Source organism: Prunus persica, chromosome G2, assembly GCF_000346465.2.
Source record: "Prunus persica cultivar Lovell chromosome G2, Prunus_persica_NCBIv2, whole genome shotgun sequence".
NCBI lineage: Eukaryota > Viridiplantae > Streptophyta > Magnoliopsida > Rosales > Rosaceae > Prunus > Prunus persica.
Window position 1 is genome coordinate 24,314,205 of NC_034010.1, and position 11,956 is coordinate 24,326,160.

General features: G+C 35.4%; 2 protein-coding genes across 3 annotated transcripts; both read right to left on the minus strand.

The window, feature by feature from the left end:
* Positions 1,946 to 6,440, minus strand: LOC18785780 (OTU domain-containing protein DDB_G0284757). The gene is made up of 11 exons (XM_007218117.2): positions 6,258 to 6,440; positions 5,478 to 5,848; positions 5,140 to 5,381; positions 4,824 to 4,897; positions 4,010 to 4,064; positions 3,536 to 3,610; positions 3,345 to 3,418; positions 3,204 to 3,252; positions 2,618 to 2,702; positions 2,476 to 2,532; positions 1,946 to 2,369 (listed from the first exon to the last, which is right to left on the minus strand). Exons 2-11 carry the CDS (start codon positions 5,815 to 5,817, stop codon positions 2,320 to 2,322), a joined length of 1,101 nt encoding a protein of 366 aa, XP_007218179.2. The 5' UTR covers positions 5,818 to 5,848; positions 6,258 to 6,440; the 3' UTR covers positions 1,946 to 2,319.
* Positions 7,816 to 11,833, minus strand: LOC18784789 (probable serine/threonine-protein kinase PIX7). 2 transcript variants are annotated; one of them, XM_007217979.2, is made up of 5 exons: positions 11,228 to 11,833; positions 10,182 to 10,575; positions 9,373 to 9,633; positions 8,788 to 8,910; positions 7,816 to 8,570 (listed from the first exon to the last, which is right to left on the minus strand). In XM_007217979.2, the coding sequence occupies exons 2-5, from the start codon at positions 10,560 to 10,562 to the stop codon at positions 8,046 to 8,048; spliced, it is 1,290 nt and encodes a 429-aa protein (XP_007218041.1). In that variant the 5' UTR covers positions 10,563 to 10,575; positions 11,228 to 11,833; the 3' UTR covers positions 7,816 to 8,045. The 2 variants fall into 2 exon arrangements, with proteins under 2 accessions (XP_007218041.1, XP_020412536.1); XM_020556947.1 differs by having other exon boundaries at positions 10,182 to 10,587; positions 11,228 to 11,831.

Genomic DNA, 11,956 nt, shown 5'->3' on the forward strand with positions numbered 1-11,956 from the left:
GTAATTGAAAGATTTGTGGGGGTTCAACATGTTACTGACACCACTTCAAGTTCACTAAAGGATGCCATTGACACATTCTTTTCTTCTAATGGTTTGAGCTTTTTCAAGCTACGATGACAAGGTTATGATGGAGCTAGCAATTTGAGAGGTGAGTTGAATAGCCTTAAAACAAAGATTTTGAGAGAACAACCTTGTGCATACTATGTTCATTGCTTTACTCATCAACTTCAATTAGAACTTGTTGCCGTAGCAAAGAAGAATATTGATATTGCCTCTTTCTTCACAACCACTAATAGTGTGGTTAACCATGTTTGAGCATCTTGTAAGCGGCGTGATGCACTTAGAGCGCAACTCCAAGAAGAGCTTGTCATAGCTTTTGAAAATGATTGTCTTATAACGAGGAGAGGTTTGCATCGAAAAACAAGTCTCAAACGTGCCGGTGACACACGATGGAACTCATATTAAGGTACCATTATTAGCATCGTTTCTATGTTTTCATCTGTGATTCATGTGCTTCAAATGATTATTGATGATAATCCCAACGATAGTGTCGATGAAGTAAATAAGATTCAAAGAGAAATGCTTACTTTTCAGTTTGTGTTTCACATATTCTAAATGAAAGCTATATTAGGACTCACAAATGATGTGTCACATGCAAAAGAAAGATCAAGAAATTGTGAATACAATGGCTGTAGTGAAATCATGCAAGGAAAAGCTATATTGGATGAGGAATAATGGGTTTGATGCATTGGTTGATGAGGTGTCTTCATTTTGTGACAAACATCATATTAATGTTCCTAACATGAATGAGGCATTCGTACTTCCAGAGAGATCAAGGCGTAATGCTCCAATAAAGACAAATCGTCATCATTATCGTGTGGAGCTCTTTATTTATGTCATTGATGAGCAACTTACGAAGTTAGATGGTTGTTTTAATAAGGTAAATACTGAGTTGCTTATTTGTTTGGCATGTTTGAGTCCAAATGATTCATTTGTAGCGTTTGATAAACAAAAGCTACTTCGTCTTGCTCAATTTTATCCTCAAGACTTTTCAGATGGGGATCTTTGGGCACTTGAAGATCAACTTGAGCTTTATATTTATTATGTGCGTTCGAGTAGTGATTTCTCTTAATTGCAAGGGATTGGTGGTCTTGCAAAAACAATGGTGGAGACAAGGATGCATCGAGCATTCAATTATGTGTACTTGCTTATTACATTTGCTCTAGTTTTACCGGTTGATACTGCTTCAGTCGAGAGTACAATTTTCGTCATGAATATTATCAAAGGTTCACTTCATAACAAAATGGGAGATTAATGGTTGAGTGATAGCTTACTTGTTTACGTTGACAAAGATGTTTTTGATTGTATTCAAAATGAAGTTATAATGCTACGTTTTCAAAATATGAAACCTCATCGTGGCCAATTGTAATTTGTAATGTTGTTTTTGATATGAATTATGAATGAATGTACTATAATTTCATTTTTAATGTTATTTTAATCTTTTTATAAAAAATAAAAAAATGAACTTTTACACTATGACCCTATGAGATAAGATTCCTGAGTCCGTCCCTGCATACGCATTTTATTATTCTTGTTTAAATTTCAAATGTGAAAAAGATCAGCACCATCATTGATTTTTCTTTATTTTCTTCCATTTCACAAAAACAAACTAGAAAAACTTGCATGCAATATGTTTGATGAAACATAGTCTCTCTCTCTCTTTTCACGTGATAGTCTGATGATCTATCTCTTTGCTCATGTGAAGAGAAATGTGGACAATATTCCTTTAAACATGTTGCACCCGAGTTCTTATGGCATGGAGGAAGAATTTCTTCCTTACTTCTTCCATGTTATGATCTTTTGGAATTAAAAGCGGGGAGCTGGTATTCTAATAGAATCACCAACTTTAGCAAAGAACCCTTCCCAGTCATAAGGCTTCAGCATTTAGCATTCCTCAACAAATCAGATACTATTTAAAAATAAAAAATACACAGAACATTTCTCAACATAATTCGAAGGTGGACACAGATGAATGGACAGAAAGCTTATACGAACTAGAAATTAGAAACGCTGAAATTATTAAGTAATTATTTATGTACAAAAAGGAATGGCAAATCCTCAAACATTATCGAAGGTATGTAAATATATATAAAAAAATCTAAATCAAAGAATGTGTAATATGTACGAAGGAGCCAAGGCAGAAAAGCATCAGGTTTCAGTGCAAATGCTGCAACGGGGACAAGCAAAGGATAGAACACATCAAAACTGAAGCTTCCTCAACAGAAAAGTGAGACTCCTCGCAAATGTGGATTCCTGGCTTCAAAAATTCCACCATTTCTTCTTTTTCTTTAAGCTTGGCGGAGGAAGTTCTGAAGATGAAAACGAAACAATTGTTAATGCCAGTTATATCATTTCATTTTTCCTCTTGTTTTCCCAGTAGATGTATGTAAAAAGAAAAAGCTTCTTTTCATTTACCTCCTTCAGGATAAATGGAATTGTAGTGCACCTCAGCCCAAAAGCTCAAGCAAATAACTGCACAAGTGAAACTATAAGTAAAACATGACCGAATACGGTGAAAATTGGGGAGCGGGGGGAAAAATGATGGAAGTACTGTTACCTCTGTTGGACTTTTGAACATGCGGAAGGATCTCAATGTAACATGTATCCCTGAAGGAAGTGATAACAAATACCTTGACACCATACTGCAGTACAATAATAGACATATCAGTGACAAATTGAAATGACTAAGTTTCTATATGAACTGACGACACCTTGTGAAAGCAATAGACTACTTGGCCCAACTTTTCATGAACAAGTGAGAGAAAAATGAAAGGGCAAAAAAAAAAAAAAAAAAACAAAGTAATATTTCATGCAACAACATAAACAAACAAACATATTGCCTAGTGTATGACCTACAGACACAAGATATGCAAATTTAAATGGGTCCCATAAAATCATTACCATCTTGTTGCACTTTTACATAGAATACTAAGAACTGGAACTTGTGTAACATCTCATCATATAGGAAGAAATACGCAGCAAAATTGAGAATAAAAATTCCCTCTAGAATAAACTTAGAAGAGCCTACCTCCCCAATCAGGAAAGTCACTCATGTAAAAAGTTCAATCTATGAACCAATTTAGCAACTAGACAACAGATATGCTTTTAATAAAAAAACCTAGCAAAAAAATAGTGCCTCATACCGAATCTGCCGCAGCCTGCAATGTGACATGATCACCCCATTCACCACTCCTGGTTCAACCACATCAAGAAGAACAAGTAAATAAGCAAAAAATAGATGTAAGATAGGAAAACATGAATAAATTAAGAGATTAGCACAATACTTGCTCATCTTCTTTAGATAATCAGTATAAGCCATAGGAACATAAGCCTCATACATTTCTGGGTGACTCCTGAGCTGAAAGATCAAAAGATGAGTACAAACAATAAGAATATTGGATATCATCTGCAACAGCATCACAAAAATAATTTAAATTCAACTCCTAAAGATTCATTTACTGAAATGCCAACCAACCTGTTGATTAACTTGTTCTCTTACAACGCCATGGTACTCAGGAGAACGATAGAGTTGATCTGATAAAGCACGAAACTGGGGAAATAAGATGCTAGTGAGACACTATCAAGTTAACTGAGTAAAGGACTGTAAGTCATAACACACATAACATACAGTGAGATATGTTTCCACTCTAAATTACATGTAGAATACATAAATTCGAGCGGTGCAGTTACAATTTAGAAAGCAACACTCAGCAAGGCTAGACGGGACAATTCACAAATCATAGGTAATGCATCATTCTAGATCTCATCAGATTATTCACAGTGAATAAACCTTTTGATGTAATCCAATAAAATTTTGCTCATTAAAGAGAAAGAAACTGATAGAACAATGCTATTTGTGTCACAACAATGAGGAAAAACATGTAGTCATGCAAAACTTTGAGAGTTTCAAGTACAAGAATTTAAAAGTAAAGCTCAAAATAAGACCAACCTGACAGTTACCATCTCCCTGGACCTTACACTCCACCAAATCATACAACTGCAGTCTATTAAAGAAAAAGGAAAATATCAGACATCCGAAGTGAAACATTTCTGAAACATTCCCTGTAGTTAAAATCAAACCAACAGGAAACAAAACACACTGAACATCCAATTTGAGAACAAAAGAAAATGACAATAAAAATGTAATTGAAAGCAAAGTCACAACTGCTGGCGTGGCATACAAACACACTGAAGTTATGCGCTTGATGTCAATACAGCAGAAGAACGAAACCATTCACTACTGTCCAAACATTCCTTAACTACAAACTATTGTCTCCCCTAAATCTATGTATATGCTCCTCTACTCCATCCCTCCAAGAATCATGTATCACAACTGCTATTTTGGTGTTCTAATTTTAACTGCTAATTTCAGTGTTTAAATTTTTTAAGCTTATTTCAAGTTACCTCTGATTGCGTGCCAAACACAATAATCTAATTGCCAGTATAGGCCTTCCAAAGTTATGACGAGTGCTTTTTAATAGTGTTTTTAAAGGGTTGAGATGATAGAAATCAATTTAGAAAAATCACCAGCAATGTACAACTTCATAGTCAGCAGTGAATCCATCAATATAGAGGATCTAGATCAATATCATGCTATAGCTCAACATACCTCAATTAAATCCATTTTGATAGCTTAAGAAAATGACAAGTAAATCTATGAAATAAAATAATAGACAAAATAAAATTTGACAATATATCCCTGGAGATGATTCATTACGCATACAAATTAAGTACATAACCCTCAGGGGAAATAACATAAATACCTTTCTAACAGCCTTTGATGATCTGATATCTCTTCATCAGCTGAGGGTATGTTCTCATTCGTTCTAGGAATATGCTGCAAAAAAAAAAAAAAAAATGATGATAGTGAGACTCCCAGTTTAATGTAATAAAAGGGAAGACAATGAAAATTTTGTATTGGCAGGATGCAATACAAAACACAATCAGCGTGGCTGGACCGAATAACCAAAAGCACTGAAAAAGGATATTCCAATAGATGGCCAGAAGATGATATACACAAGTAAAAGTAATCTTCTATGGTAAAATGCCAGTAGGACGACTCCATAAAGCTAGACTTACAGGAACAGAAACCAACTGATTCAATCTTCTCCCCACTTCACCATCAAGAGTAGATTCATCTGTTATGTCCAATGAATGTAAGAAGTCTTCCCTATTGACAGAGCATTCTCCTTCACTATGATCGTTTGCTTCCTCGCTTCCATGTCTCCTAGGATCATCTGCCTCATTTTCTTTATCTCTATAATCATCAGTGTCTATCTTTATGTCAAAATCATTCACTATATCCTGAACATTTTGAAGCCCTACAAATTTCCAGCATTTCATTACAATAAGGAGAACAAGTATGCAACCTCAAATCATAGAACTAAATGAGAATGTCTGTTTACAGAATCCCATACCAGAACCACTGTGTCTGTTTGAAGGACCAAGCCAATCCTGCCCTAGAATTGACGACTCCAAATTCCCATCTTCACAACCAGAAACTCCTGATGCTTCTGCAGAAGCAAGTCTCGATAACTCTTCTTGGTACGTCTGAGCTATAATCTCATCATTCTCCACAATGCAAGGCTCAACATAACCTTCTCTAACATACTCTACTTGACTCAAATCCTGGTCATAACGAGTAACAGTACTGTGCGAGCTATCATTCGAAAGAGTACAAACATCATCCAAGAGATGGAGACCCCAGCGAACAACGTCAGGATCAAGCTTATACGATGTCATGAGCCTGTGTAACATTTAACAAAACTCCAGCTTCTCCTGAAGCAACCTAGCAAAGCCAAAATATTTCAATAACTAAAAGAAACGAGTAAAGGGCATAACCATATACATTGGAAACTAAATTTGCAATCATAACATCTAAAGTTCATAATCATATAATCCATTGCCTTAAAATCTATCTCAAATTTCAATCACTAACCCCATTATCAATTCAAAAATCTGAACTTTAAATCAACCCAACAGAGGAAAGAAAAAAGGGGACAAATATACTGCACATAACGTTAAGAAAACTGAAATTTCACAACTCACAAAACCCTAAAGTCCAAACTTTTGAATCTTCTCAACTACTGAAATCAAATCCAGAAAAGGTTCAAACTTTGAATTTACAACATACCCAGATACAGAAAACCAACATGAAAAACAATTAATTTAAACTAACAATGGTGATTTATACGAACCTTTAAATCAAAAGAATGGTCTTTGGGGACAAAATAATGTTGGAGACAAACTGAAAAGAGGTTGAGAAGGCACGCGCCGCCCTGCCAATAAGGACAAGAATAAAAGGAAGGAAGATAAGAAGTTTGTTGAAATTAGAAACCGCCGTTGGATTCAGCGTGCTTTCATGAAAATCGAAAATCCCGTTGGTATTTATATATGGCTCGCTTTTGTACATACGGAAACCGGGCCATGATGATTTGGCACGCGGGCATTGGTAACCGGGGTTTGCCTGTTTCCCGGTGATTGTGCCACGTTTCGTGTTGCTGAAGAACGATTTGGGAAAGAGATGGATGCGTCAGCTTCTTTGGTTCCATAAAAAAGAGTAAAAAAAAAAAAAAAAACCTGAAAAAAATATAAATTGTAGCACGACTCCGATTGAAGTCTCAAATTCTAGAGAAAGAGTCGTGTTGGACAAATTATTAGACGAATTATTGTGATTTATAATTGTGATGAATTCACTTAAATTATCAGCACGTGTAAACAGAAATTATTAATTAAAATAATTAAATTTTAAAAGCCAAATTATTAATATAAGAGGCAATAAATTTCTCATTATTGTAAGTGTGGCTCCTTCAATCAAATTATAAAATATTTGATCTTGAAGATGTGGGATATGTCAGTTCGCCAAGATGTATGCGTCCGTCTCTTTGCACCTGAGTTCGATTCCCATTTCCATACATTATAGAATAGTTTAGAATATTGCTTTGTCAAAGAAAAAGAAAAGTTGATGTTCTTCTTTTTTCTTTATCATTGTATTGGCCATTTTAAATTAGTCCAATTTCTTTAAATCATAGTACAATTGAAGAAAAAAAAAATGAAAACTCTCCAATATACCCTTAAATTCAAAATCTAGAAATATTTAAATATTTAAAAAAATTATATAAAAGAAAAAAGTGTAATTATCGACCAAAAAAAAAAAAGAATAATGTAATTTTCTTTAGAAGACCCTTATGTTTAAATTTTTAATAACTCAAAATTGCCGTCATTTGATAAAAAATTCTCAAAACGCAATTGCTTCATTTGAAAGTGCTTCTTAAACAAGTTATCCTCATAACTGCTTTTATTGGAACTACTTTTAGTATAAGGATGTTGAAATTTTTATTACAAATTTACGTTCTGTCTAAATAAACATTTGGAAGTTCTTCTTTATGAAGCACCTAAAAAAGTGTTTTTGTAACTCATAAATAAATTTTACCTTTTCATGTCCAACTCTAGGAGAACTGTTCTTGATCACCAATGGCTGATACTTGAGCTTCCCCTCACCCACTCCACTCCTCCTCTTGGCTCTTTCAAATAAGCTATGGGACTTAATAAACAATCTAATAAATTAAAGGGACCTTGTATAATTCCTATTAGGGAAATTGGGCAATTTTGAAAACTCAGTTTTTTATTTTATTTTTACGAAGCAATATTCTAAACTACTCTAGAGTTTTAAGAATATGACCGTGGCATAGCCCTCGAACCCCTTTGAATTATAGCAGTCAAGGAAGTTTGAGCAAGAATTGTATAGAGATAGTCTGGTTGACCAATACCTGTAATTAACCTAATTTGGGAATTTTGATATAAAATGTTATCTATAAGCATCAGTCAATGAGGATTTTACACTTCTGTTTCCACAGTACACACAGCAGATTGCCATTACATGATCCTATAAAAAAGAAAAAGAAAAAAAAGAAGCATCATTGTTAGATGAGCCATTGCATGATCAAACCAATTATGCCAATTCCCATTGTGGTCCCCAACATCTTTCAACATGTGTTCACAAGCTTTGGTCTCCATGTTTGCCAATTTAAGCAACCATTCTCTCCAATCAATGGATCCACAAACATCCTTCTTAAAACCTCTCTTTTGGACTCTCTGTAATATTCATCTTTGGAGTCCACACCCTTCAGAGGGAATTCGGGGCTTCCCATATCCGTTGTCTCCATAATTCGGTTCAACATTTCCACAACTTCGCTCATTTTCGGGCGTGATCTAGGCTGTCGCACCAAGCACCGGCTGGCCACAGCTGCTAGTTTTTGGGCAGCCTTGAGGGAATAGTTCCCTTCAAGCCTTGGATCCAAAATCAACTGGAACTTCTTTGGATCTGAAGAGAGGTGTGGCCTCACCCATTCCAAGAGTTTTTGCTCATTCTTGGGTCGGTTTCTGTCCACAGGTCGTCTGCCTGTGATGAGTTCATAAAGGAAAATTCCATAGCTCCATACATCACTTTTAGATGTGAGATGTCCGGTTTGAATGTATTCAGGAGCTGCATACCCTACTGTTCCAACAACCTGTAGAAAGATGATCAATTGGAAAGTAACTTGAATTGTTAGAAAGAAACCAGAGAGACCCTTAATGTATAAGTTCATGACAATGTCAAACTCAACTGTTACATAATTTGTGATTGCTGAATCAACTTTGCATGCATAATTGAGCTATCTGTTTCACCTTCTTGACATGCCTAATTAATATTTGAGAAAAGATTCTAAGGTATATACATAAACATACCGCAGTAGAGACGTGGCTCAATCCATCTGAAGGCCCAAGTCTAGCCAATCCAAAGTCAGATAACTTGGCATTCCATTGTTCATCCAAAAGTATGTTTGAAGACTTGAAATCCCTAAAGATAATCTGCGCCACAGATAATAATTTGAAAAAAAAAAAAACAAAATAAGAGAATCAGTGGAAGCAGAAGGGAAACTCATCCAATGAAGAGTTATAGCCTGAAAAGATATACAGCTCCCTTGTGTCCCGATCACAGTTTAGATAGTCCTATCTTTCAATCATAGAGACTTTACAATATTGTTTTATTCTCCTGTTAATCTTGTTGCAAAATTGAAGAAAAAATTTAACATTCCTAGCCAAAATCTGTTCTTAATTTTCACTTGAAAATCATATTGCATATAGCAAATAACAGACCAAATTGATCCCTACAAGGAAATTGTGGCTTTGCCGTTAGATTTCTGTATGGAAATGAACTGGTGTTGACAAAAACTATACCACATAATAAATACCAACCTACTAGAAAAATGTATATGTTCTATGTGAGACACCCCAATCTTTACTATAACTGCACCAAGGATTAGAAATTACCTGAAATTCCATCCCTTCATGGAGGTATGCTAAGCCACGAGCAGCATCCTGGGCGATTTTCATTCTTGTACCCCATGGAAGAGCTATCTGAAATCGGCTCGATAAGTGATCCTGCACACTCCTGTTGGGCATATATTCATATACAAGGAGCCGCTGGATCCCTCTTTCATCATCCTCAGCACAGTAGCCTAACAGTTTGACAAGATTTGCATGTTCAACAACCCCTAAAACATTCACTTCAGTCACCCACTCTTTATGGCCCTGTTAGACAAAAGACAGTAAAAAAAATCAAACATCTAAAGAAATGCGTTGCATAGTGCGAATTAGAACTGAAAAAAAAAAAAAAAAAAAAGAGGAGAAAAAATATTTGACAGCAATTCCTTTTTGTTCTTTTTCAAAAAATTGATCCTACTGGCTGTTTACACTTCGCGTTATCTTGTTTGTAGATTTATATGAAGCCATAAAAAGTTTTCTTCGGGTTGACTTACTAAAAGTAGCAGAACTAGGGATTTATAACATGACAAATGACAACTAGGACATGATTACCATTATAGTGATGAATTTTTCCAAGCTTGAGTTTTGACAAATTTCAAGAATGCGTAAATTTCCTTACATAAATAATCCTTGCTAATTTCTCCTCAACAACCATTAGTTTGCTATTTATCAGAACTTTCTTATTTTTAAGTCAACTAGTGCAGTAGTTCCTGTCACAGTTACCAGATCAGAATTTTTTACTCTCACCGTTAAATTAGCGGATGTAGACTATGCTAGGTTTGGACCTGGTATCAATACAGAAGAAGAAGACTTGCCTGAAATCCCCTTTTACTCAGTTGTTTAACAGCAACATCTATCTTTTTATGTGGATCTTCTGTGGTCCGGATGACACCCCTATACACACCACCAAACCCACCCTCTCCAAGCATGAGGGAGAGACTAAAATTTTTTGTTGCTGCTTTTAACTCTGAGCATGTGAATTCTCGGAGATTACTCTGTCGCTGCGACAATGCTGCAAATGACTTGGCAGAGGATGCTGTGCTAAATTCTGTGGCATTCTGAGAATTAGACTCGGAACCAGATTTTCTTGGGTCACGATCAAGTGAAAAGAAAGGGGAAGTGGAACGAGTAGAAGTAGACTTCGTAGTCTTTGCTTCATCATTCTTCTCTTTGTTGTAGAAATAAAAACACTTCATTGCCTGCAGAAAGCTGATGGCCTCACTGCATTAGACAAACACAATTGTTGTCATATCTTAAGAATTTCACATATAAAAAAGAAGAAAAACCCGGGTGTTTATGAAAATTCAAATGGACTATACCCAAAATTTTCTCTTCATACATTCAATTAGAAAACAGTCATATCTTAAACTTAAATTAAATGTTTCAATAATTTCACCATAAAGGTAGAAAAGGCTTTGAAAACTTTGACCTGCCAGTTGCTCTCACAACTCTCTCTTTTTCCTATAAATCCAAAATATTTCCCCAGAAATTTTATATATTTACAATACCTAATCAAACAGTCTAATTATGAAATCAATACCTAACACAGCCTAAATTTTCATCTCATATACCAGAAACTTCCTCAGACCTTATCTTTAAGCGTTCATGTACTGACTCTGGTCAAATTTGCACAAATCCTTTATTTGAGACAAAACATTAAGGCAAAAGAAGAAAAAAGTCAAACCAAGATAAAAATCTAAGAATCAAATTCTTGGGGAAACTATCATCAAGACCCAGAATCTCATTTCATTTCCAGTCAAATGAATTCTCATAAACAGTAAAATTCATTGGCATGCATAAGAAAAAAAAAAAGGTCAATTCACTTGCCAAAACAGAATTCAAGTACACAAAGAGAACTCACCTCTCACATATGTTGTTCAAGCCGTACAGATATCATTGCAGGAATAATTTGCCACCCTATGCAGTTAGTCTTGGTCCTTCTAAAGAGAGACCTGGGATCCTGCAAAAAGGCTTAAAAGCATCCAAGGGAACAACGAGCACTCCATGATCTAAGGCAAGTCAATACAAGGCAGCTGGGGTCTAGCTCACCAACTAAGCACCCCAATGGAAAAAATAAAACAAAAAACAAAAAAAAAATATTGCGAGAGCGGGAGAGAGAGAGAGGGGGAGAGAGAGAGAGCAAAAGACAGACAAATATTGGTAAAGGGCGAGAACAAAAGATCCCCAAATATTAAAAAAAGAGAGATTGTATTGTATTTGTAGGGGAAGAAAGTTATGTATGAAAGCGAATACCGAGTGAGAAGATTGAGAGATGGATGGATAGCTTTATTTTAAAGAAAAGGTGTAAACTTTATTGTGGGTTGCTCAAAGAACGAGTCATCATGCTAGCAAAGCAGCAAAAGAAGAAGAACCAGTCATCATCTGCACAGTTTATAATAATATGTGTTGTATATTTAAATGCTTGTTTTTACAAAGAGAGGTTGTTGCAAGTTGGAAACCACACACCCCAGAATTGCTTGATTCTGTGGGGTAGCTTAGCCCATAAAACATCCCAAGGTTCAGAAGTTAGAATAAATCTAATTCTAGAAGCTGCATGACCATGCCCAAATGCTGCCAATTATTTAATTCC

Bases quoted from the DNA above. Each gene is read 5' to 3' on its own strand.
- LOC18784789 (XM_007217979.2), bottom strand. From the start codon at position 10,562: ATGAAGTGTTTTTATTTCTACAACAAAGAGAAGAATGATGAAGCAAAG. The intron at 9,634-10,181 runs GCAAGTCTTCTT...TTTGTCTAACAG, and splicing joins TGAGTAAAAGGGGATTTCAG to GGCCATAAAGAGTGGGTGAC. The intron at 8,571-8,787 runs GTATGTTTATGT...ATCTTTCTACAG, and splicing joins TGAGCCACGTCTCTACTGCG to GTTGTTGGAACAGTAGGGTA.
- LOC18785780 (XM_007218117.2), bottom strand. From the start codon at position 5,817: ATGTTACACAGGCTCATGACATCGTATAAGCTTGATCCTGACGTTGTT. The intron at 4,898-5,139 runs GTAAGTCTAGCT...TTTTTTTTGCAG, and splicing joins ATCAGTTGGTTTCTGTTCCT to CATATTCCTAGAACGAATGA. The intron at 3,611-4,009 runs GTTGGTCTTATT...TTATTTCCCCAG, and splicing joins AGGGAGATGGTAACTGTCAG to TTTCGTGCTTTATCAGATCA.